General features: G+C 40.6%; 1 protein-coding gene across 2 annotated transcripts in view; it reads right to left on the bottom strand.

The window, feature by feature from the left end:
- Positions 1-2,279: 2,279 nt before the first annotated feature.
- Positions 2,280-27,981, bottom strand: part of FGL1 (fibrinogen like 1) — a 44,542-nt gene continuing 18,840 nt past the window's right edge. For both annotated transcript variants that reach the window (XM_073001337.2, XM_073001338.2), the window contains exons 4-8: positions 17,385-17,544; positions 16,096-16,193; positions 12,902-12,990; positions 11,822-12,009; positions 2,280-2,754 (exon numbers count right to left, since the gene is read on the bottom strand). In XM_073001337.2, the coding sequence (XP_072857438.2) occupies positions 2,595-2,754; positions 11,822-12,009; positions 12,902-12,990; positions 16,096-16,193; positions 17,385-17,544 (695 nt within the window). In that variant the 3' untranslated portion in view covers positions 2,280-2,594. The remainder of the gene's footprint in view (positions 2,755-11,821; positions 12,010-12,901; positions 12,991-16,095; positions 16,194-17,384; positions 17,545-27,981) is intronic.

Below are 27,981 nucleotides of genomic sequence, written 5' to 3'. Positions count from 1 at the left end.
AATAATAACAGTACAGAACTTCAAACAGATCCTCTGTGTAATAAGAGAGCCCAGAATAGAATGCAGATTTCCTGAACTGGCTGCCTTTTTTTAATTTCCTAAAACACACCGTTGTACTATAAAGCATATAAATAGTAATGTCCTCAGAGGAAGAATATGTATGTGCTAAATAAAGCAGGAACTTACCTCCCACATATATGCAGTATAATGTATCTGAATTAAAAACTTTGAATTTTAATTTTGTCTAATTATTAAGTTATGACACTGATAAAAAAGGGATACAAACTCAAGATCACAAGATATAGATTAGTTATTACTTGCTACGTCTTCTCTGTCACGATATAAATAAAACACAGGATGTGTTGTGAAGTAAATGAGTTCTGAGCTTGGTAATGCAAGATTATGTGAAACACATTACGTACATTTAAAACGAAAATTTAAATCAGATTGGTTCTCAAAGGCTTTCACGGCCAGGATCCAATGGTTGTTGTGGGTTTTTTTGGGCTGATTGGCCATGTTCTGGAGGTTTTTCTTCCTAACGTTTCGCCAGTCTCTGTGGCTGGCATCTTCAGAGGGCAGGAGCTAGAATTCTGTCACAGACAGAATTCTGTGAAGATGTCGGCCACAGAAACTGGCGAAACATTAGGAAGAAAAACCTCCGGAACATGACCAAACAGCCCAAAAAACCCACAAAAACCATTAAATCAGATTTTTTAATTAAATTGTTTTAGCTAATATATTTTCCCCATTCTAGACCTTCCATTTGGTTGGCATTATGCATAGTTTTCTGTGATACTTTATTGTAATAAATAAATAATAAATGTATGGAATCTAGTTTAAAGTGCGTTCACAGAGAAAACTTTCAGAGTAATTAACACGGATTTTATTACAGCTAGTCAACTTACTCCATTCCAGGTGGCCTGCCACTGACCATATTATCTCCCACTCCTCTCCATCATTTATACCTCTGCAGTAGTTTGGTTTGCAGAATTGGTGAAGTAGTGTGGTTACTAATGGAGTAGACAGTAGCGAATAGGTGGGCGTGATGTGCACACAGCATTGCAATTCGTGCATTGAACTATGCATCACTGAGCTGAGCTCTAGAAATTACACATGATATTCCAGTGCACATCTCTCCTAAACGGGGAGAGAAGTGCATTATTTGGAGAGAGAAAATGCCTTGAACTCTCTCTGCTTAAGAGTCTGTTACATAGCTGGTATTCACTGAAGTGTCCCAGTTCTTTAATCAATACAAGTCACACAGAAATGAATAGCAGATATTACAGATTGTCAAACAGCTTAGCACAGTGGACGCGCCTAATGTGCTGTGAGTAATATCTGCTTCACCAGTTCCACTCTGTTTCGCTTACTCTTGCATCCCTTATGAAATCCACCTCCCCCAGTCTTCGACCCCACATAAATATAATGTGACAAGCAGGATATAGGGTTACAAAAATTGCAGACTATACATAATGAAGCTCCAGTATTTAGGTCACTAGTTTAAAGCATTTGAAGAACTGAATTGCATCACATGTGAATTTAGAATATATTCTAGTGGTGAGGGGTGTAAATCATTAGGAAAAGAAGGAGTGAATTAGATTAATAGTGTTGCTTAGCACAGGGTAGCTATGTTACACTGCTGTACAAAACCAACAGATTCATGGGACACTGTAAAGGCAAACACATTGAGCCCCAAAGCTTCATAAAGTTTTGAAAATTTGTCTACAACGCCTTTATTTGGTGGCTGCAGTAAAAGACGCTTAAGTGTGGGCCTAATTCCAGTGCGTGGTGGCGGCGCTGTGGGTTAAACTGCTGAAGCCTCTGTGCTACAAGGTCCGAAGACCTGCAGTAGTAACATCGAAGCCACGCAACGGAGGGAGCTCCCGTCGCTTGTCCCAGCTCCCGCCAACCTAGCGGTTCAAAAGCATGCAAAATGCAAATAGATAAATAGGTACCACCTTGGTGGGAAGGTAAACCAGGTGCCGTGTCTAGTCACGCTGGCCACGTGACCACAGAGGATTGTCTGCGGACAAAACGCTAGGTCTATGAATTGGGAACGGAGATGAGCACCACCACCTAGAGTTGGGCACAACTGGACAAATTGTCAAGGGGAACCTTTACCTAATTCCAGACTATGACATGATGAGGCCATAGATATACCAAATGTTGTTGTTGTTTAGTTGTTAAGTCGTGTCCAACTCTTTGTGACCCCATGGACCAGAGCACACCAGGCCCTCCTGTCTTCCACTGCCTCCCGGAGTTTGATCAAAGTCATAAAATCACTTTATGGAAATTTATTTTAATTCAAAGGCCTTCATAATCGGAGGCCATAAACAGTAGTTTACTTCAATTGTGTATAAAACTGGTAGTATCACATATCTACACTATACATTTGGGCTCCATTTCTGTGCAAAAGCTATTTGCCAATGCAGAATTATGCACATTTATAGCCTACTGAAAACTTAACCCTGCATCAAATTGTGTACAATGTATAGTATCCCTTAGCAAAGTTATATCTAGCAAAATCCCAGCAAAGCAAATATCACAGTACAATTCAAACTAATTGATTTAAAAGGTGAGTGCCTGAAACACACTTAAACCTCATTAGGATGGAAGTCTGAGGGCCTGACTTTCATGACGACAGATTTCAATGAATACCACCATCCATGCCATGTGAACCACACAATGCCATTGTCTGTTGTCGCTGAGTAGGGTCCATTGTAGTACAGGCCATTCAGGTTGGCAGAATGGCATCTGATAGAAAAGACAAAAAGAAAGAAAAGGCATCTTTTAGATTCTTATAAAGCATAATCTATCCCGTGTAGTATCTGCACATGGCAAATGTGGTGTACGTACTTGCGTCACAGTCCATTAAAAATAATAATTTAAAAAAGCTTTCTTGGATTATTCAGGGAGAATAGTCAGAAATAATGAGAACCATGTAATCCAAAATCCACATCAAATGGGCAAAGTTGTTTTTGCAGGGCCCAGAGCTCTCCCCAAACCATACTATTTATTTTATTTATTTATTTAAATCATTCCCACCCCACCCACCTTTGTCCTTTTGCACAGAAAAAGGAAGTGACATGGAATTGTGAATCAAAAGCCTCCAGGACTGGCAGTTCTACTCCAGAACAAAGTGAAGGATGTTGCTTTGTGAGGGGGGTGCCTTTTTTAATTGCTTTTTCAAAATTAGAAGCAAATATTGTTTTTTAAGAGTGGCACTGCTCATAGAGGCTCTCCTAGGGGCAACACTGATCCCCAGAATTCACTCCCCATATATATTAACATATACATTCCTCCATTCAGACTGTGTTAGAATTCCATTACACATCTGTATCTGTAACACCTACAGAATATAATCCTCCAGAACAAGAAAGTGCACATTGACAAAGGAACCTGGAATTCTTTTGCAAAAATGGCAGCAGGAAACAAAGAACCATTGCAGAAAGAGAAAAAGGATAATTACTGGTATCTAAGGCAGGGATAAGGAAATGCCAGAGGTTTGAAGGGCCAGAAACACTCTGCACCTTGGAGGGCCATCCCAATGACCCACACACTAACATTTCTTCTTAGGGAATTGAGGGTTCTCTAAGTGGGAAAAGCCAGTTGAATCCTCTCGTGCTCCCCCCAGACATGATTTAAGAAATAATCAGGGCATGGAAGACTCACAGGATAATGGGCACCTGCTGAAAACATGGCCAAATTGCCCCTCATGTTCTCTACAGGCCGCATTTATTTTGAGAGCTTGATAAGTTTTTAAAAAACTTTCATGGCAGTGTGGGGGTTATTGGGAGTCAAGAATACTTGGGATTTGCATTTTTTGCCCTGAGCCACGTGCTGTCCACTGCTGATCTAAAGGACTCTCCTGGATCACATGAAGTATCAAACATGGATAGGTAAGCCAATGTCCTCCAGCTGGTTTGGACTATAATTCTATAAACTTCAGTCAGAGATTATAAGGCTGCAGGCCAAAATATCTGAAAGATACCAAGTTGTAGCTTTATCTCACCTGCTTAACTACAGCCCCCACAATCTTCAGCCAGCATGGCAGGCATACAGTAGAACACTGTTTTAGTTACACTCTAAATGGATTAAACCATAAACTGGAGTCAAAAGACATGAAATGAACCAAAGCAAGAAAAGATTTCAAGATGCCATTGTGGTCTCTTCTTGATGATGATGTATAGTACATCTAATGATGTACAGCCATAAAAACCAGTCCCAGACCTCAAAATCTAATGACTGTTTCTCTACCATGTAGCAAGGCTTCAGTTATAAGTGTGGATTTTTGAAAAGCAGTACTTTTTCCCTCACAAAGTGAAGGGCCTCTTATTGTCTTCTCTCCCCCCCCCCCCTTTCCCTGCAGTTTTAGTGCCAGCCTGCTAATCAACTTCATCAGAGGGAATGCTTCTAAATCTGAAGATTGTCCCGAGGAAAAAGGTTCCTGGCAAAGGGGAGGGGTGGGGAAAACCACAAAAGAATCTTGGCTATATGTATTTCCTTGGTTAGGTGCTTCAGGGGAACTTTCTGAGTGGGGTTTACATGACAGAACAAAAGTAATTACACTCAGCCTCGCTATTCGGCAACTGATTTATATTTGTTAAGAAATCTCAGTGCAGGTTAAATATAGGCAAACTGGCGATCCGCCAACAGCTTAGATTCTCTGAGCTACCTTTTCATTGGCTATAGCAAAATCCTCCCTCTCTTTGGCCCTAACATGTCGCAGCCTTCTCTGTTTCCTCCCTGAAAACTGACTTTAACATTCTCCATGATGCTGCAAGCTTTTATTTTCATAAGGGGGGGGGGGAATGAAGCTGTATTGTTGTTTTTGTTTTGTTAGCCACCTGGAGGTTGGAACAGTGTCTTCTGCAGGATATATAGTTGTGAGTCAACTTGTCTATGGCTTCAGAACTGGAACAAAATATGAACAAAGCATTGTTCAACAGACTGCAGTACAGATCCTAGAGGAAGTCAAAAGAAGACAGTGTGCTTCGCAGCAGGGTGAAAATATATCTAGCAGGATGCAGTACCTGGAAATATAGATATAAGTAAAATGGTCCATTGTCATGATGAGAAAAGTACACATAGAAGGGATTTGCTTATTACAAGGTTATGGACATTTTTCCCATTATACCGCCTCCTTTCCTCTCAATAGGGATGGATGCAATTTTGTTTCTTTACCAGAATGTAATAAAATGTCTGGTTTTCAGATTGGGGGGGGGGGAAATCAAGACTAACAGATTCACCCATCCAATAAAGATTACAAGGAATTTCATGCCAGCTTGTTTTTAAGCAGAATTTCCAGAATTCAAACATGGGAGAAAGCAAAACTACATTGTGCCTCAAGCATTTTCCTTGAGCCCTACCCTGGGCCTTTAGCCTTATCCACTGCTAAAGTTCAACTCCCAAGGCCCTCCCCACGCTGGAATTTGTCACCCAGGCCAAAAATGTTTTCCCATCCTTCTTATAGCAGGTACATCTAGCTTCTACCTCAGTCCTATCCTAAAAGCTCCTCTCCCCACCCCCACCTCATATTACAGACACACACACTTAGACCATATGAAAGGTTGCAATTTTCTCCTATGGTGAATATAACAAGCCATACTTAGGGGGTCACATTTGAATTAAGGACAAAACTTACCACCCCCACCTGACACTTTGGGACTGGCCCATGCTAACTGGGGTTTACACAACAACATAAGGAAGCCTATGTTGGATCAGAGCATTCTCTGTGTTGGATCACAGTGTTTTCTATGGGAAGGCCACAAGTAGCACATGGGTACAATAGCATCCTCCCAGCTATGTTTCCTGGCAACTAGGATTGAGTGGTAGGAGTGGTGAAATATGAAAGTTCTGAACAATTTGGACATTCTACTACCCTACTACCACACCTACAAAGCACAGTTCACTTCTCTGCATATCTCCACAGAAGTAAGCCGGAACATCACAGCTTTCTAGAGAGCTAACTAAAGCCCAGTTTCATGGATCAGCTTCCCTTAGCTGCAAAGTAGATCTCTGTTCCATGCAACAGCTTTGTGGGCTTTAAATAGCTTTGTCAGTTCAGTAACAGATCAGAGATAATAGTGGAGGAAGCTTGTAGATGAAGTTCACCATCTCTGATCTTTGATGAAGTGTGAACAACATATCCCGTGCCTTGAATGCCTGTTGAGACAGGCTACTAAGAATAAATAAATGATTTAAGAAATAAATAGTGGTGAAGTATTGTCGGTGATTATATTACATATTTTATGTTACTGATCATATTTCAGGATTCTAAGTGCAAGAAAGTATACTTGTGAACTCCAGGGGTAGTTAACTGCCTTTATCCTACATCAGAATATTGGCCCATTTAGCAGTGCCCTGCCCACACCAGCTTCCGGTGGTTTTCCAGCGCCTTGGGAGGAAAGTGCCTTTTCTGGAATTCAACAACACAGACATTCAATAGAAAACAACAACTCTGTATTGCATGACTCTTGGGACATTTTAGATGCCAAGAAAACAAGGAAATATGAAACTGAGAAAGTCCTGTTCTCCATGTCTGGCATAGTAACAGTGCCTCTATGCTGAAAAGCAAGACAGCAGAAGAAATTGCAGCCAGTGTTCTGGCTGGCAGATCTCACATCCACAAACCAAAACACAGTCTTCCCTCAATACACACATTAGTGCCACAGTCATAGGTACGTCTGCCTAGAAGTTCCAGTAAATTAGTATAGCTTATTCCCATTGAACTGCGTATACAAGATCACACCCTATACACTTGGGAATAATGGAATCATAGAACTGTCGCATTTGAAGGGACTTCAAGTATTACCTGATCCAAACCCCCAACGATGCGGAAATATCCCTGACAGATGGCCATCCAAATGTCTACCTAAGAAATTTCCAGTGAAGGAAAGAATGTCATTTTCTGAGCTGTTCCACTGTGGAGCTGCTCTTACTGTCAGGAAGCTCTTCCTAATATGTTCTAGTAAAGAGATTAGTACTTACTTCTGAGTAGAAACTGAGAGGATGGCACAGTGAGTTGATTAGGTCTCCCATGTACTCTGTCTGGGACGGAAAATGAGAAGTTGCTGCTGCTGTGTATCATTCCTCCCTGTTCCTTGTGTACATATTTTAGTCAGTGACAAACCATCTTTCCAGTGGAATTATTTGTCAGTTACACTGTCAGCACAGGAGGCATCTTGAAAGACATGAGCAGGAAATGCAACACTGCCCAACAGATTGGTGGCAGGACTTGGACGAGCTACTTTAGGCTTGTTGGTTAGGGGATTCTGGCCAATATAGTAATAAAATAAAAAGTCTGAAACATAGCAGATGAGAATTCAGCAATTGTTTCTCCTCCTCCTCTCTCATGGACAGGACATGAGGCAGGCAGGGGCACTTCCTAAATCAGGGGTGGCCAATTAATTTCTATAGGGGGGCCACATGAAAAAAGTTGGGGGTCAAACCAAATTTAATTAAAAATAAAATGAAACAGTGATCTTATGATTGTTTTTATTTTAAACTTGTTAATCTTCACAAATAGGGGGACGTGGTGGCGCAGGGGGACGTGGTGGCGCTGTGGGCTAAACCGCAGAAGCCTGTGCTGCAGGGTCAGAAGACCAAGCAGTCGTAAGATCGAATCCACATGACAGAATGAGCACCCGTCACTTGTCCCAGCTCCCGCCAACCTAGCGGTTCGAAAGCATGCAAATGCGAGTAGATTAATAGGGACCACCTTGGTGGGAAGGTAACAGCGTTCCGTGTCTAAGTCGCACTGGCCATGTGACCACGGAAGATTGTCTTCGGACAAACGCTGGCTCTATGGCTTGGAAACGGGGATGAGCACCGCCCCCTAGAGTCGAACACGACTGGACAAAAAAATTGTCAAGGGGAACCTTTACCTTTACCTAATTTTCACAAATACTAAAGAGGTTTTTGCGATATGTTAAAGATAAGCAACTGATCAACTTTAGATAAAATGGTTTTGATATTCAAAACTGTCCGCGGGCCAGACAGGAGTGGCTCGCAGGCCGTATGTGGCCCTCGGGCCAGACTTTGCCCAGGTCTGTCCTAAATGGTGTGCCATGTTATCCTCACTGAATGCCATGGAACATAACTTCCAAGTAAAGATGCACATGATGATGGATATGTCTGCATAGGAAGCCTGATCCCCATAGCCTGTGAGGTTCATGATAATCCCCTAGTTTTATGGTCTCGGTCAGACAGTAAAATCAGAAGAGTTACTGAATCTCGGGTGGAAGGACATATAGAGGTGACAGATGATTCAGCTTTGTGGGCTGCAAGTTGGATTAGCCTCTTCCTTGGTCATTTTTACAGTGTTTCTGATCACTTGTTCGGGGGAAAACAACTTCTTCATAATAAAATAGCAGATGTTATTCAGGTGGCAACTCTCTCTGTAAGGCAACCCAGGGAGTGACATCTTCTTTTATTATACATATGCTATAAGACCTACAGTTGGTGCTTTCTCCTGCCTGGAGATGCCCATTTTGTTTCTGCACTCAGCACTGCTCCCTCTGAATGCTTCATTGTTTGGCACAGATGAGAGAGCTTTGGAAAAAAAAACCCCAGCAGCAGAGCAAAAAGAGAGATGAATGGACACGGTGGTTTTCAGGCAGTGGACAACACTATCACCATCAGACAATAATGCTGTCAGTTGTTAAAGAGATGCAGAACCATTCCTCTGAGTCCCAAAGCTTCTCATATTTACAGAGTACAAATTATAGCAGGGTGTTATGATTTCTGACTTAGCAGAAATCATCACTAATTGTAAGGCTCAGCCTACCTAGATGTTTTTATTCCAGTGTATTCTGCAGCAGGGGCAGATAACTTCTTGAAAGTCTGAGGGTTGCAGATATCACAGACCTCAAAGGGTACTCCTGAAAAATTTATTAAAGCCTGCTCAAACTCTGCAGGAGGCAATTTTGTTGTGTCTTTGTCCACAGACCAGTTTGGATCTCTTTTTGAGGGCCCCTTTTTCCATTTCAAGTTTTTAGTCCACATACCTGAGGACTAAATAGGGTAAACTAATTCAAAAAAATGTAGGAAAGGGCACCTAGAAGGCACACAGTGCCTTTTCAGTAAATATATACAACTGCACAACTTTGATGGAAAGATGACCAATATGTGCTTCACTGAAATCATATGATAAATGATTTTCCCTGCCTTGCTTATCCTGCAACATTTGAAATCAGGCCATGAACCATCCAAGTGATGGGTGAATCAAACCAAACCATAATCCAATTAAAGCAGCTAATCCCATTCTTTATATATACTGTGTTTCAGAAGGTGTAGTGGTTCTGTGCCAACTTCTAGACTATGTACAGTGATTTACGTAGGTTTCCCTGCAATGCAAAATATAGTCACTTCCTGCCCTGTCTTCCAATAAGTGCCCTTTCTTCAGCTTCTGAGGTGTATATAGGACATGCACACTGCATGCTGCCACAGTGTTTACTAGAACATATAAGCTAGTTAGACATTATGGTATACATAGCCTAAAAGTCAATCCTCCTCAAACAGAATTTATTCATAGGCCTTTTTTTGATCTTGGAACAATCAGATGATAAGCCACTTATGATGAATATTAAGAATACAAAATCCAAATGTGGCTGCACATCTGAGTTGAAAGTAAGCTCTAGTGAACATAGTAGGATTTATATCCAATTAAACACATAAAGTACTGCAGTCCAATAACTTGTACTTTTCCTCTGCATGCAAGCAAATGATTTGCAGCTTGGATCCTGAATAGCTCCTTCCTTAACTTAATGTGAATGGGGAGAAAATTTTTACCTTTCTTCCTACCATCTGTTCTCTCAACTCCAAACTATTTCCAGTAGATACAGGGAAGTGCAAAGGTAAGGGAGGGCTCTTCCCATAACTATGAACTCTGTTAACCATATGGAAAGAAACTAAATTTTGAACTTTTGTTGATAAATCAGTAATAAAAACTGATTTGCCATAATTATTCTGTGACTCTTAAAAATGTGAGTCAGTTCAGTATATTCACTAGTGATTCAACAACAAACATATTTCCTACTGAAGCTAGTGGAATTTTTGACTTCACTGGAACAGGGTTTACACATCAGTTAATTTCCTCCTTTTTATCACCTTAGTGTTGATGAGAGGTGAAACAAATTGTACTATCACACTGTCAATGTTGGCTTCAGATCAGCCCAAACATGGGGCTGACACTAGCAGACATTGGCGACGCAGCTTGTGAGGCATTATGTAATGGGCAGGTCTGGGCAATTTCCCTGCAGAAATCTAGAGCAAATAAAGGGCAGTACAGACAAAGAGTGAAGCTGATTCTGAGTGGCAATTCTTGCCAAGTGTATTTAGATTGCTCTAAAAAGGTACAAGGCAACTCTTTTCCAAAGGAACATGCATATTTCTGTAACTGGCGTTGCATAACTGCACTGCCTTGCGATATTTTGCAAGCAATAAGGTCCAGTGTTGACAAATGTTTGTGGCAGTTGTCATTAAAGTCCCCTAAGAACTGCCATTGCCAAGGTATGGGACGAGAGTCTTCCTTACTTATAATATTCTGTCTGACTGATCATTATGGTTCCATGCTAAAAAACATGATGTGATTTGAGAAGAGTGGGTGAAAAGTCACGCCTGTTCACATTTATTAACTCATTCATTTCTTGTCCTACAAGTGTCACATCTAATCTGGGCGAGGGCCAAGTTGCAGATCTGTGTGTTAGGACAGGGATGCTGCAATTTGCCTACAAAGTTGGGAACAGGGCTAAGATAAAACACAGCATGGTGGGAGGGGGTACTGTTAGGATTACTTGGTATCTATAATAATTTCCTATAATAATAATAATAATAATGTGCCATCAAGTCCATTCTGGCTTATGGTGACCCTTTTCCTGGTTTTCTAGGTACAGAGTACTCAGAAGTTGTTTACCCTTCCATTCTTCAGGGGCCATTCTGGGATTGTGCAGCTTGCCCAAGACCACACAGGCAGGCCTTGCTGGGATGCGCAGTGGAGAACTGAACTCCCAGCCTCTGGCTCTGTATCTAAACCACTGAGCTACACAGCCTGTCAGAGTAAAACAGCCTACTGCTGAGATTGTGACAACTAAGATAAAGTAATCACTCCAAAAATAACACCTATTGTTTATTATAGGAGAAATCCACTCATGGATATTGCAGAAGCCAAACAAAATTCTGAACTTATTTTATACATGTTCATAATGATGGATTCCATGTTTGCAAATATGTTCAAGAAACTAGTATACAGGAGCTATGTGGTTCTGGCTCTTTAGTAGAACAGAAGAAGAATTTGGAAGTTAGGTCAGAAGAAGGAGGAAGGAAGTGAGACTAAGAGTAGCAATATGCATATACATTGAGAAAATAATGAAGAGGGGAATATGCTTGGGCACATCTATTTATCTGTCCATCCTTTCCATGGTTTAGAACAGTAGTTCCCAACCTCAGGTCCCCAAATGTTCTTGGACTGGAACTCCCAGAAATCTCTTGTGTAGCAAACAGACCCCTAAATTCTAGTATGCAGCAAAATATATATTTCAATAGAATGCTGCTTACTACAAAAAGAATTAAGGTACATGCATGCAAACATTTATTCCCCTCCTACACCACAGCTTGTTTGCAATAAATGCCATGAACATTTCACACAATTAAAATTACTTCAGGCATGTATGAAATAAAGTGACAATTGCATATGTTTAACTTAAATGCAACCTGCTGCATTCCTATCTGAATATAGAAAATCTGTATAAGTACAAACATGTTCAGATTCAAAATCATAGTAAAATATTTCAAATACAGATTAGATGAAAATATACTCAACCTGTTAAACCACCAGCCAGCTCGATCCTCTTCTGCACAGTTCTCCTCATAGTTGTCATTATCTCTGTCTTTTGTACTGAATTTCATTCCTTGGTGGTTGGCCCACCATTTCACTTCAGGGTGAAACCCCCCAGTGAGGGAGTCACCAGCCGTTCCAGAATATTGTCCACAATTCATTGTGTAGGAATTCTAGTGAAGAGTTGGGAAAAGTATCACAAGAATGACCGAAGTAAAGCATAATCTCAGCATTTGAGAAATTTGCCCTGAAACCAGCAGGCACAATTATTTGTAAAGAGAAAAAAAAAATCATGCAACATTTCATTCAGCATGCAGAGACAATGAAAGGGACAAGTAGAAAATCAAGGTAAGGAAGAAAAGGTATGAGAAAATCAAAGGTTAGATTCAGACGAAGTCATGCTAAGAGTAGGTCAGTTGAAATCAGTAGGACTTCAGTTGCTCACAACTAATTCAGATTTCCAGGGGGCTGCTCTAAGGATGACACACTCCAGACCCAACCCCAAATAGGATATGTTAGATTTTGAAGAAGAGTATCTTCTTAGCACTATGAGGAGGCTGCTATGTGGAAAACCTAATGTTGTGAATGATCCAATACATGGCCACAATGAGTTATGCAAGACAAAATCAGAAGTCACACCTCTAAAACATAAATCATAGTTTGGTCATTATTTTATCCCATTCTTACTCAAGAATTTTAGGAGATATACAGAACATCCCATTTTATCCTCACAGGAACCCTATGAGGTGTGTAAGGTAGAAAAATTAGCAATTATTCCAGGATCATCTTATGACTGTCAGAGGTTTTCCTGGTCCAAATCCAAACATTTATAGACTAACTTAGGCTAATACAGGCATATGTGGAAAATTTCCACCTTACACATTTTTGTGGAATTCTAGTTTATCTTTATAAAGGTACTGTTTGATCATGGAGTTTGATTTTGTTTTGCTCTCATGGACTAACATGACCATCTTTCTTTTTATATGCTTCCCATGTGATATTTAGAATCTTAACTTCTAACAGAAACAGCTTGGTGCCTTATAACAAAGTTTATGTTGCTATTACCTGCTCATCTGCAACCCAGAAATTTTCATACTGGGCAAAACGTTGTTCATCCTCAAAGTCAGAGAGAGAGATTTTTAAAGTGTAATTTCCTGAACAAACAATAAGACTGAGGATAAATCATCAAGAGAAGAGAGAGGAAAGGGACATTTCTGTTCTGCTCTGTGTAAACATCGGAGGCTTGCTTGGTGTGACTAAACTACGGGCATATCTTTCTGAGTTATTATCAGAGGTTTGACCTTCATCCCCATTGATTTACATTACCATGCCCTTCTGAACACACCAATCTCAACTGATTCCAAAAACTAAATACAGTCAGGCCTGCATAGTACTTAGATGGGTGTCCATGTGAGAATGCCAGGGATCTCAAGGTAGAGTTTGCTAATAGTTTTGCCTAAAACCCTGGAAAGCCACTGCCAGCAAGAGTTGACAATAATGGGTTAGATGATTGGTATAAGGCCACAGCTTCTCTCTTGTCATGCCAAAAACACTATGCTTTGATTACATCTTGATGTATTAATATGTGGTTTTCGTTATTAGGCATTGAAAGCATTTGTTTACTGAGTTAGAAGTGTAAAAGTATATTCATACACACATTTTGTAACTGTAATGAGAGGCCACATATTTTTGTGATTCACTGGGTGGGTCTGTATATTACATTCAAGGCAGAATTCTAATAAATTCTGACTTGTTAGTGGGTGAGTCAGCATGCAGGTTGCTACACAGTCTGACCATTCCCTTGCAGTGGGAGTGGCTAAATGAGCCATGGGGCTTGGGTCCATGGATTTTTTTTTAGTGCAGTGTCCAAACTTCGCAGCAGCTGGCTCTTAAACTTGTCTCTCTCCTGACAGATCAGGGAAATAACAAAAAGTTGGTTTTATGCTTATTTCACTAGCTTTTCAGGGAAGAAACAAAAACACAGAGAATGGTAAACGCTGCCTGATTTGAATATTACACTAATATTACACTAATTACAGCCGCCCAGAGTGGCAGGATATAAACAAACAAACAAACAAACAAACAAACAAACAAACAAATCAGGCCAATCAACCAGACCCACTGTTCATCCACTCCTACTGCAAGTGGCTGTGGGAGCCATCACAATGATTGCCCACAATAGACTCAAGTTCCCTTGAAGTCCTGCCTTATTGTGACCTCTGAAAGTGCCCAGAGATTATTTGGTATCTTTCACAAACTATTACATAATGCTCTATACTGTAGCTGACTCTAATCATGTCCTTGGCAAGTGGGTCATGACTATGTGTTACTGTGACATCTGCTAAGACTACTTCAGACTGCAGATAAAATTGTTCTGTTTTTACCAGCCCTGGTCTTGAACTAAGTGCACAAGAACACCAAATGAAACATCATAACACTAAACCCATGACGGGAAGAAATTTACTTCTCTCATGCTACGTTCTACATCCCAATTAGTTCTGGGAGGACTGCCATTCTTTGGGAGCACAAGCTGCACTTAATGATCAGTCAACTTGAATAATCAGACCTTCAAGGCTGGAGCAGTAGCTCTGCTAACTAGACGTACTGTCTTCAGATGGACTTCCACGGCAACCAGCTAGCCTACCATCTTTAGTACAATATGCTTTCCACTAGCAACTGTAATATGTGGGGGCAGGCCTCGACTGACTATTTGGGTCTGCCATTTTGTTATTGGGAATCTGAGGGCATAAATCATGGGTTTTGGCTAATGTGACCGCTGCTCCATTGCCAAGGAAGACATGGATCACCAAAATGGAAGCTATTATTTATCCACAGCATCATTTTAGTTTTGCTTAATACTGCAGTCAAATGGCTTGGTAGTGCATCCATTTGCTTTGCTAGCCATTTGGCACACTCCTGCTGAGTTAAAGCTTCTGCTTTGGAGCCAGAAAAGAGCAGCAATGCTTTGTTCCTTGTCTTCTTTGTCTCTCAGGGCTATCCTGTAAGGCCTGGGGATCTCCTAGACATAAAGGGTGGTAGCCTACTTAGTGAGCAGGAATGTTGTCAGTCCAGAAGTTACGTTGGCCAGGTGCAGTTTTTAATACAAGCTACACCTGCTAGAAGTTCCTCCTTCACACAACTATTAAAGATACAAGAGATCTGTCCCTCTATTTCATCTAGTGCCCCCAACTGGAAAATCAGTTTGATGTGGTTTAAGAAAATGGGAACCTGGAGTAGAGATGACTGGCTCTACTGGGCTTCCTGAACGTTTCCCTTTCTAGCCCCAGGGAATTCATGTCACATGCTAATTCTAGTTTTGAATTATGCTCAAAATTATAAACAAACTGTTTTTGGTCTCTTGGAGGGGATGAAGTTTAAAAGACCATTAAAAAATTTATTTAAGCTTAAGCTTAAGCCAAATTTGTAAGGCCATAGTTTTGATATGGCATATATTTTTACTACCATGTCATTGCCTTGTTGTTTTGTAGTTTCATTATATTTTGACTCGAGGCTATGAGCAATAATTATCAAGCAATAGGAATATCTAGCAATTACCATTGAGCAGATGAAGAAAAAAAAGGTATCTTTCTTATCATGACATGAATAAACCATAACTGAGTTTTTCAGTCACACCTCTGAAAGCTGCAGACAGTCATTTTTGGAAAAGACTACAGTTCTAATCTATGTGCGCATTTATTTTGTCTTATTCTTGTCTCTATAAAAATCATTTCCCATAAAAGGTGAAAGCCTCAGGGCTATCCCATAATATTTTGCTGCCTAAATCAAGATGGTGTCTCTCTGTGCTCCATGTATAAATGTTAGTCAAATTGGCAGGTGGATTTTACCTCAGGAATTACAAGACAGTACCTTCTACTGTACCTGGGGACAGCAGGCTAATTGCACACAGAAATATATCTGCCAACACCTTATTTTGACTCCTTGCCCCACAATACGCCTCACTCTGCTTAATGGTAGGGGCAGTTCTCACAATCCCATATATATTTTCTAAGAAATAAGCCCCACTCTGTTAATTGGGCCTTAAAAAACAAATGAGGAACTCATTCATTTCATACAGTATCCTGAGTTCTCACAGAGAGAGAAAGAGAGACTAATTTGAAGCAACTGGACTGAAACACCATCACTGTGGAGAAATTAAACTATTGGTTTCTGTCTTTATTTTGAAGGCCTCAGAACCCACAAAATTTCCTCTGCTCAATGCTTTTGTTTTTACTAATCAGCATTCACTACACAGGTCTTACCTTGAGATGTCAGATAGTGGAGATTTTTATTTCCAAGCCAGTATTCGCCATTTGGTGAAATAAAATCACCAAAACCTTGATCATATTCAGCCCAGTCTCTGAAATAAAATGGAAGCATTTGGATTATGCCATTCAAAGATGATTATCTAATGGTCTTATAAATGTCTTTTGAATCTGCACAGCCATTTAATACACGAAACTGCTTTTGTAAGAATGTTTGAGCCATGCTTCCGGACAGATGCAGTAATAAACTCAATTGCTTTAAGTAGACTCTCTCCATGACAAATGATTTGACTGGATGCAGAAATACTGCTGCTATTTTGTAAACATTGGTATGTGTAGCTATAACAACTAGATGTTCTTTTAGTGTTCTAGGTCCTGCTAAGGACCTAGAATACATCCTGTTGATATATGTTCCAGATCTCATTGGGTGATCTTGGGCCAGTCCCACTCTTTTCAGCCTGGCCTGCCTTATACAACTGCTATGAGGATAAAACAGGAGGGAGAATCATGATAAGCAGGAGAGTTACCTTGAGCCCATTAGAGGAAAGGCAGGATATAGTGAAACTAATAAACAAACAATAAACAGCCTCAGTCATCAGGAAACTGAAACAGTGCTCATCTCAGATTCCGAACACTCCAAAAGAAGAAGCTTTAGAGAAATGAATCCTCACTTTGTTATTGTGAGAAAGATTTTTGAAGAAAAACAGCACATCCTAACCAATGTACATTTTACATTGGTGTTAGATAGATAGATAGATAGATAGATAGATAGATAGATAGATAGATAGATAGATAGATAGATAGATAGATAGATAGATAGATAGATAGATAGATAGATAGATAGATAGATAGATAGATAGATAGATAGACAGACAGACAGATTAAAAAGAAACAAATTTAAGCTGGGTGTGAAAGTGCCCACCCTACTTCATGCCTCCATGTGTGGGATGGACAAAAGATAATGGTTTTTTGTAACAGAATGGGGAACTTTTGCCCCTCCAGTTATTATTATTTCAACTCCCATCCATCATGGGCATGGATCAGAGATTCTGGGAGTGAGAGCCCAAAATATCTACAGCAACAAAATTTCCCCATCCCTGCTCTACAGGACGAATGGACCACTACTGCCATGGAATCCAGCATTTTCAAGGAAAACATGTAACGTTTGCATAGCTTCTCTCAGTGCCAGGACGTAGTGAGTTATATGAGGTTCAGCAAAATAGAGACTTTCTTTGAAGCTTTATTTGAAAGGTTTCAAGTTCCAAACTTTTAAGTCTAAAATGTACCTGTCAAAATTTTGACTCCCGTCTGACCGTCTCTGAAAGACTGTCCATCCTCCTCCTTCTGACATATCACAATAGGCAAAGAATCCACGGGGACTCTCAAGAGGTTTTATTTTGTAAAATCCACTCTGTATGTGTCCAGCATTATAGATCTCAGCACAGTCTGCACCGCTCAAAAAGAAGAGTCATTTCAAAGAGTTAAAATAGTCTTGTTCTCGTTACTTTAACAATTTATTTGTTTAGTGGTTGGCCTGAACAACGTGTGACATATCAAGCGAAATACCAGAGCCGGGAAAGAAATTTTGGGTAGGCAAACTACAATCCATGGGCCCCATTTCAAACCTTTTTTTCCCACTACCATTCAGAAAAATGATCTTTTAAAAATCATTGCAACTTTGCATTTAGTGGAAAACCACTATATCTTAAGAGGATCCTCAATAAGGTTAAACAAAAGCCTTTTTTAATCAGTGTTAATTTGAAGAAGATACTTTTATCCTCTATTCTGTTCTCTGGTGCTTCTCTAGCATTTCTCTTCCTTAAACCTTCATTTTTTGTTATTGAGGATTTTTGTTATTTAAGAGTTTGAGGGTTAATTGTTATTGAAACAATTGAAATCTGAGGGACTGTTTATCATCAGAGAACAACACAGCTGTGATTCTCTGGTGTTCCTGCTTCCTTATTAAAGTAAATTGAAATGAATATTTAAAATAAAAGTAAGAATGTGTGACTGAATTCTAATGAATTATCATTTAATGAATATATATAATGAAATGACAATAAAATTATGATTTAATTTTTTTATCATATACTAATTCTATATAATTGAATCTTTTACTTTCCAGTTCTGCATGTGGTACATACATACATACATACATACATACATACATACATACATACATACATACATACATACATACATACATACATACATACATACATACATACATACATACATACATACATACATACATACATACATACATACATACATACATACAGTTCGCTACTTTATCATTTCTCAAAAGTAACTTAAATTGTTTGTTTGCTTGTTTATTTTATATGGTGCCTTTCTCTCCATAGTGGACTTAAGATGGCTGACACAATCAGTAAAAACTACACAATAATCATAATTAAAAATATCATAAAATCTTTAAGAACAAAAATGTGACCATCAACCATCAAAATGAATGTTGTACCTAAAATTTTATTTTTATTTTAGACAATTACCATAATATTAAAATAGTCATTTTTTCAAGAAGTTAACAAGATAATCATGAGATTTGTGTGACAAGGTAAAAACCAAGAATTAAAATCAAAGCAATGCATGATGCCAAACAAAGAGCAGGTTTTGGTCTCCCAGATTGGGTAAAGTATTATAGAGCCTGTGTATTAGTCTGAATAAAGGAATGGATAACTTTAGATAATGACAGACTACTCAAGTTGGAAGGACATGATTTACAGTTAGGTTGGCATGCTTTTCTATGGTACAAAAAAAGATAAAGAGCAGAAAAGTTTTAACTCGCATATGATAAGAGCCCTACTAGGGACTTGGAAAAAGATCATCCAGCAAATTTACCAAAAAACACCAGGCTGGATGTCGCCCATAGAAGCCTTTACACTACATAACCTCATGACAGAAGTGAAACTTTTAAGATATCAAAATCTATTAAAAATGATTGTGAGTTAAGATCCAAAGAAGAGTTAGAAACACAAAACATATATCTAGACAAGTGGTCCAGAGCACAAGTGGAATCTAGGTATAGAAAAGATAAAATAGAGGGCTTTTACACAGAACAAATGATATTCAATAAACTTCTGCTGGGCTCAAACGAAAAAGTAATTAAGAAAATGTATGATTATTTGCTTGAAACTAAAATGCAAGATGAGATGGTAAAAAATGTATGATTAGGTGGGCACAAAATATAGGACATAATACAGTGGTGCCCCACATAACGACATTAATTCGTTCCAGCGAAATCACTGTAGAGTGAAAACATCGTAAAGCGAAAATAAAAAACCCATTGAAACTCATTAAAACCTGGTTAATGCGTTCCAATGGGCTAAAACCTCACCGTCCAGCAAAGATCCTCCATACGGCGGCCATTTTCGGTGCCTGTATAGCGATGAACCGTCCCTAAGCACAGTGGGGAGCCATTTTGAGCACCTGGTGGCCATTTTGAAAACCCGACGATCAGCTGTTTTGATCGTCGTAATGCGAAGAATCGGTTCCTGAAGCAGGGAACCGATCTTCGCAAAGGGAAAAAAAACCCATTTAAAACATCGTTTTGTGATCAAAATTGCAATCACAAAAACATTGTTGTAAAGCGGATTCGTCATAATGCGGGACAATCGTTAAGCGGGTCACGACTGTATTGATATTGGTCAATGGTTGCAAATACGGAAAAATAACATAAAGCTCACAAAATCGGTAAATTTCCAGGAAACATATATAAGATGTTTTATAGGAGTCATATGACTCCGAAAAAATTGTTAAAGATTTATACAGAGGTGTCAAACATTTTTTGGAAGTGTGAAGCACAAGAGGGAAGCTTTTACCATATGTGGTGGACTTGTAGCTAAACAGTACTGGATAGCACTACATACTCTGTTATAAAAAATACTGCTTTGTAATGTTCCACTACCCCCAGAATTGTTTTACAGTGGTGCCTCAATTTATGAACTTAATCCGTATTGGAATTGTGTTTGTAAGTCAAAACGTTCGTAAGTCAAATCAGCATTTCCCATAGGAATGCACTGAAAACTGATCAATCCGTTCCGGCTGTTTTTTGTTCTTATGTCGAGGCACGGTTTGCAAGTTGAAGCATTTGTTCCCATAGGAACAAATGCAAAAGTGTTTACTCCATCCTTTATCACTACGGGGAGAATTTTTTTTAAAATCTAAGATGAGCTAAGGTCATCTTAGATTTAAGATGAAAGGAGGGAGGGAACGAACAGCTTTTAAACAAAACACCTTTAAAACTAAGCAGCTTAAAACCAAACCAAGCAGCTTTTAAACCAATTTTTGCATTTTAAAATTACAGTACCAGGTAGTACCAGGCAATCCAAAGTGCATTTCCCGCTTTTTCTGTGTTTTTTTTTTTCTTAAGTCGAAGCTCCGTTCGCAAGTCGAAGCAAAATTATGTGAACGGAGCTGTTAGTAAGTCGAATTGTTCGCACGTAGGGACGTTCGTAAGTCGAGGCACAGCTGTATTGAGCATTATACCAGATAATATAGATAAGGCAAAGAACTACCTAGCTTTATATATATAGTCACTGTAGTCAGAATTCTTTCTGCTAAGAACTGGAAGAAATCGGAGATACTGAAACAAGAGGAACTCATTGAGAAGATATGACAAGTGGCAGAAATGGATATTCTAGCAGAAGTGTTGAAAGACTGCCCAATACAAAAGGCAACTGAACGATGGGATTTACTATATAAATGGCCTGAGTCACCAGATAGTGCTTGAATAACAGAATTAAACTAAGATGTAACTGTAAGTTGAAACCTGGAGGGCAATCAAATTGTAGAAAGGTGAAAAGTCGACTTGATATCACAACATGAACAAACAGATTGGATGACAGAATATTTTGTGTTCTCCTCCCCCATCTTATACCCCCACATCCCCCTCTACCTTTTGTACTCCTACCTTATCCCTTGTTTTTAAAAATTAAAAATAAATAAATAAAGAATTATAGAATAACTGAGTTGATACATCCCTATAAGTACATTGAGTCCAAACCCCTTTAGAAGCATGTCCCATTGTGTCTACAGAGACTTATTTATTTATTACATGGGCATAGAACAGCAGTATAAATATATTTCAGATTAAACACCTTCTACATAAAATAACTCTAGAAAAAATATAGTTATTTTACAGAGATGGGACTTACTTCTGAGTAAACATGTGTATGATTGCAGTGTAAGTGAGTACAGAAGTGCAGCTTTAAAAACTTGGAGATATATGCCTATAAAACAAAATATTTTCTGTTTTGGATATTCATGCTTCCAAAATAGATTCCAGTAAATTGTGGTGAAACCAATAAGCTTCTGGAATAACTGAAGATATGTAGTGACATGTAAATAAGGGGTTGAATAAGTAGATTGAAAACATTTGGAAACTGGATGTAACTAATTCTTAATTATACAGTATATTTAAACTACAATTTATTCTCTGCCATTATTTCTGACTTGCTCCTTATTTGAATATGTTGACTGAAAACATATTTATACAGAAGTACTTTCCATGTTCATTTGCCATCTCCTTGGTCAGTGTTAGCATTTACAGTAAATTCAGCTCTTGCCTCCCCGTTTGTGTATCTGCATCTTTAAAATTAATTATCTGTATTAAATATGTATTTGTCTGAATCACTTTTAATCCACTTTTCAGCCTTAAAAGGCTCCGGGAGTAATTTACAAAGATCAGCTGTTACATGTTAATTGCCTTCCAGAATTAAGTCTAGAAGAAACAACACAAAAATGTTACCTGTCTGTCATGGGTTTGGAGGGAAAGTTCCATCCTATGGGGAGTGGAAGGCGGGACATCAGGAGGAGGGGCTGTACTGTATATAAAGGTGAAGCCTGTGTGGAGAAGGAGACTCTGGGAGACAAAGCAGCAGCTGGGAAGAAGAAGCTGGTGTGGGAGTCTGTGTGTCAGACAGGGTACTACTGTGTGTCAGAGTACCAACCTGATAGGTTCAGGTGTCTGTTGGTTAGCCAGAACTGATAGGTTCAGGGTCTGTGCTTCAAGTTAAGGGTTCTGTGTGAACCAAACTGTATGCATGTATGAATGAGAATAAGCCACGTTACTCTATCTTATTCACCTGATCATTTTATTTTCCCTGTGTGTGATTTAAATAAACCTTATTCTTTATTTGTTTAAAAATCCATCCCTGGTCTGTGTGACTTCTTATAGGGAATGGTTGGTGGCAGCTTAGTGTAACGTGTGGCATATCCCAGTAGGTCTGGGTTTGTCACATTGATTGGTGTCCAGCGTGTGGGATACGACTGGTCCAGTTGTCCAGCGGTCCAGCAAAGCCTTGGCAAGTGTGCCCAGAGCAAGGGGGGTCTAGTCAGGGACAATCTGAGAGCGCGTAGGTAATCTTCTAGGTGTACCTCACGGGGGGGGTGCACTAGTAGAAGAACGTGTAACCTCAGATTGGGGACTAGATTAGGGTGCTCTGAGGCAGCCTGTTTTTGGCGGGAAAAAAGCTGAGGCAAAACTGTATAGTAACAGTGATTTAGCCTGCCTGCTGAGAGGCCCAGCAGAGGGGGGTAGACTCTAACTCGCTACTGTTGCAAGTTAAGTGCTGAAGAACAGCAGCAATCTATAGAAAGCTGGTTCTGAGGCAAAAGAGAAAAAAAAAAGTGGTCGTTTTATTTTGAGGCTTGACTTTTTAAAGCAGCCTGTTCTGAGGGGGGATTATGCCCTTGACTCGAAGCCAAATGGCAGAAATGGGTGAAGTGAAAGACCCCCAGGTTGACCAAGGTTCTGAGGAACAATTTAGCTCAGTGCAAGGTGACAGCACAGGAGAGCAGAACCCAGAACTCAGAAAATTGCTCATAGCCCAACAGCATGAACTGAGGATGAGGCAATTTGAAGTGGAGGAAAGATTAGAGAGAGAAAGAAGGGAGGAAAGGGAAAGGCAATTTGAAATGGAGGAAAGGGAAAGAGAGAAACAAAGGCAATTTGAATTAGAGAGAGAGAGAATGGAGAGGGAGGAAAGATTGGAGAGAGAGAGAATGGCGTTTGAATTAAGAAAACTGGAACTGATGAACCAGAACAATAATAACAATAGGGATTCTGAGGGAGGCCAATTGTCTAAGGCTGACCTGAAGAAATTCCCTGTGTACCACAAGGGAGATTGTCCTGAGGTGTTCTTTTCCTTAGTGGAAAGAGCGTTTGTGGACTTCTCAGTGAGGGAAACTGAGAAGATGACCATCATGCGATCTTTAATCAGTGGTAGCCTGGCTGAGGTTTATGCCGAGATGCCTGAGGAACTGATGAAAGATTTTGCAGAGTTTAAAAAACTGGTGTTTGCAAGACATGGGATAAATGCGGAACAGCTGAGGCAAAGATTTAGGTCAATCACCAAAAAGCCAGAGCAGACTTTTACCCAAGTGGGGGCCCAATTGGTGAGGCTGCTTGAGAAATGGCTATCTCAGGAGGGGACAGAGACCTTTCAACAGCTTAAAGATTTGATAGCGCTGGAACAGTTCTATTCAGTCCTGCATGGGGAATTGAAATTCCAGGTGAGGGAAAGGAAACCAAAATCTGTGGTAGAAGCAGCCGAGATCGCAGATTTTATTTCGCAAATAAGAAAGCCCTTGGGTGAGGGGAAATCTGTAGGTAAACCCAAAGAAACCTACAGCAAGTACTCTCAGGGACCAGGGAAAAGCCAGCAAGGGGGAGGGGCCCATGGTGAAGGGAAGCCCTCAGACATGAAACCAAGACCTCAGATTTTGGAGGGAAAACCAAAACAAGATGAGAGAGACTCAAAATACACCAGAAAATGTTATTTCTGTCAGGGAAAGGGCCATCTAATCTCAGAGTGTGAGAAATTAAAGCAGCTAAAAGGAATTGTGCCTCAGGATTCTAGTGGAACCAAGCCAAAAGCTGTGTTCTGTGTCCAGAAAGAGCAAGGCTCATTGTCACTGAGGGAGCCTGCTGCCATGGCTACTCAATCTGGAACAGCTACATCTGCTGATCAGGCTGAGGAAAATGGTCCTCTTGTAGAGGTCAGGCGCTGCCTGCTGGTGAGAACAGATTCTCAGTTGTTTGAGACAGCAGGGGTGGACGTAGGAATACTTGACCGTCAGTATCGGGGGCTGCGGGACACTTGTTCTCAGGTGACCCTGTGCCATCCAGATATTATTCCTAGGGAATATGTGATCCCAAATGAGAGCATGAAGGTGGCAGGGATTGAGGGGCAGGTAATCTCTCTGCCAGTAGCAGAGGTACCTGTCAACTTTCAAGGCTGGAGGGGAGTTTGGCGGCTAGCAATTTCATCGACTCTGCCAGCAGCCGTGCTCGTGGGAAATGACCTGGCTGAACATGTGAAACGGGTGCTAGTGATTACACGTTCACAAGCCACCACGGGGACAGTTCAGGGGGGTAATGATGAGCCAGAGACGGAAGCAGAGGGGAGTTCAGAAGCTGTGGTGGAAACCTTAACCACAGACAGCAGATTTGGACAAGAGCAAAAGGCAGACGCCACTCTCCAAAAGTGTTTTGAACAGGTGACTGACGCCCAGCTAACACCTGAAACCCCAGTGAGATTTCTGGAGAAAAAGGGGATTTTGTATAGAGAGACCCTGAGGAATATCTCAAAAGGGGGAGATGGGATCAGAAGTCAGCTGGTGGTACCTGAAAAGTATCGCCCCATGATCTTACAAAGGGGGCACTCTGACATGTTTGCTGCACACTTAGGGGTGAACAAAACACAGCAGAGAATCACACAGAATTTCTACTGGCCTGACATAGGGAAGCAGATCAGGGAGTTCTGTAAACAATGTGATGTGTGTCAAAGGCAAGGGAATAGCCGCGATAGGACCAAAGCAAAGTTGTGCCCTTTGCCTGTGACTGACACTCCGTTCAAATGCATAGGGGTGGATATTGTGGGACCTTTGCCCAAGGCCACAAAGAGGGGGAACAGGTTCATTCTCACCATTGTGGACCATGCCACGAGGTACCCTGAAGCCATACCCTTGACTAATATTGAAACTAACACAGTGGCAGATGCCTTGGTGGGGTATATGTCCAGGATGGGATTTGCCTCAGAAATAATCACAGATTTGGGCGCATTGTTCACATCAAAGCTCATGAAACGCTTATGGCAAATCTGTGGAATTAAGCACAAGGAAACCACTGCCTATCATCCTAAAAGTAATGGGTTAACTGAGAAGTTCAATGGGACTCTAATGCGCATGATTAGGGCTTACTTGGCAGAGAATCCAAACAATTGGGACCAGAAGCTGCAATCCCTTTTGTTTGCTTATCGATCAGTGCCACAAGCCAGTACCGGGTTCAGTCCATTTGAACTTTTATTTGGGAGAAGGGTGAAAGGGCCCTTTGATTTGATCAAACAAGATTGGGAGCAGATCACCCAGGATGACCCACAAGACGTTGTGACATACATAGACTCTTTAAGGATTGACCTAAAGAGAAACCTAGAGCTAGCAGCAGAGACCCTGCAAGCTCAAAAGGTCAGAAAGAAAGATTGGGATGACCAGGAAGGCAGGGAGAGGCACTTTAACCCAGGGGAGGGAGTGCTTTGGCCCAGGCCCTGCAAAGAAAACAAACTGCAGCTGGGTAGCCCAGAAATAAAATACCTGGGTCACATGGTAGGGGGAGGAGTGATAAAACCCCTGGAGGCCAAAATAGAAGCTGTTCGTGATTGGCCCAGACCCAACACCAAGAAAAAAGTCAAATCATTTCTTGGGTTGGTGGGCTACTACAGAAAGTTCATCCCGAGGTTTAGCGAGATTGCGGCTCCGCTGACCGATCTGACGAGGAAGAAGGCTGATGACCGCATCCCGTGGACCAGCGACTGTGAGGAGGCGTTCCAGAGGTTGAAGCAGGCGCTCATCAACTATCCTGTGCTGCGTGCTCCAGACTTCGACCGGGAGTTCATCGTCTACACCGATGCGTCTAACAGCGGGGTAGGAGCAGTTCTGTGCCAGGAGGATGAGAATGGTGACCAGCATCCAGTGTCCTACCTGAGTAGGAAACTTCAAAAAGGTGAGAGACATTTGGCAACCGTGGAGAAGGAGTGTCTGGCCATAGTCTACGCGATCCAGAAGGCCAAGCCTTACATCTGGGGAAGACATTTTATTCTGTGCACTGACCATTCACCATTGCAATGGTTAAAGACAATGAAAACCCACAATAGCAAACTTATGAGGTGGGCTTTAAACTTACAGGACTATGACTTTGAAGTGAAGGTGGTCAGAGGGTCAGTGAACTGTGTTGCTGACGCCTTGTCAAGAAGACCTGAAGAATGAAGACGGCGAAAGAAACATGGACTATGTATATATATTGATGACAAAAAGTTAAATGTACCTGTTTTTTGAACTTGGTTTGTATGAATAAAGGTAAATTGATGTAATGTATATGGTAAATGTTTAAATGCCTAATTGCTATGGTTAACTTAGAATGTAAGTATAAGTAAGTATGATATGGTATGTATAACTGTTGTTGTGTGTTTTATCCAGGTTGTTTTTTGGGAAAAAGCACCTTAGCTTTCCCCCTACAAAACAACTTATAAAGAGGGGAGGTGTTACATACAGCACTGATGTTACCTGTCTGTCATGGGTTTGGAGGGAAAGTTCCATCCTATGGGGAGTGGAAGGCGGGACATCAGGAGGAGGGGCTGTACTGTATATAAAGGTGAAGCCTGTGTGGAGAAGGAGACTCTGGGAGACAAAGCAGCAGCTGGGAAGAAGAAGCTGGTGTGGGAGTCTGTGTGTCAGACAGGGTACTACTGTGTGTCAGAGTACCAACCTGATAGGTTCAGGTGTCTGTTGGTTAGCCAGAACTGATAGGTTCAGGGTCTGTGCTTCAAGTTAAGGGTTCTGTGTGAACCAAACTGTATGCATGTATGAATGAGAATAAGCCACGTTACTCTATCTTATTCACCTGATCATTTTATTTTCCCTGTGTGTGATTTAAATAAACCTTATTCTTTATTTGTTTAAAAATCCATCCCTGGTCTGTGTGACTTCTTATAGGGAATGGTTGGTGGCAGCTTAGTGTAACGTGTGGCATATCCCAGTAGGTCTGGGTTTGTCACACAGCTGTTACATGTTAATTGCCTTCCAGAATTAAGTCTAGAAGAAACAACACAAAAAGGTAAAGGACAAGGAAGGAGGAAGAGGAAAATCAGCCCAGGTACAGTACCGTATTTTTTGCACCATAAGACACACTTTCCCCCCACAAAACAGGGGGGGTGGAAAGTCTGTGCGTCTTATGGAGCAAAGAAAACAGATTATATTTTCCTGTTTTCTTCTCCTAAAAAATTGGTGCGTCTTATGGAAAGGTGCGTCTTATGGAGCGAAAAATACGGGGTAATTGGTTTTAATTACAGTGGTCTTGAAACCACCAGATGGAATAGAAATAGTACAAAAAGACATCTTAGCAGAGCTGATGGACTGGTTCTACTTATTCCTTCCTCTCCTGCTCCCTGATGGAATGGCTGCTGCCAGATTTGTTTTCAATATGGGCATAAGAGCAGCATAATTATAGGCCTTCTTTTGATCTACTACTAACTGTGTTACCTAGATGAAACTTCTGTATTAATGGACTGCATTGTTCCTAATGCTGGGGATGAGCAGCAGGCAATGGTCATAATAATAAATAAATGCCTTGTTTATAAATTTGAGTGCACAGATGGGTCCAAAGCAAACAAAGCAAAACTTGTTCCCTGCAACTCCGAGATTTTAACCCCCTCCCCTTTTCTCTGGATAGTATTACACCCAGAGTGTTAGAATGGATTGTCTTAGGTTTCTTGTCAAAATGGGAGAAAGGTAATTTATCTGAAATTATATCCTTACATAAAGTACTAAATTCCTCCTTCCTTTCCCCTTATGTCTTTATACTGAGAT

Source organism: Pogona vitticeps, chromosome 5 (genome assembly GCF_051106095.1).
Source record: "Pogona vitticeps strain Pit_001003342236 chromosome 5, PviZW2.1, whole genome shotgun sequence".
NCBI classification, from domain to species: Eukaryota; Metazoa; Chordata; class Lepidosauria; order Squamata; family Agamidae; genus Pogona; species Pogona vitticeps.
Note: the sequence above shows the minus strand (reverse complement) of the source record. Positions and strands in the feature narration are given on the sequence as shown.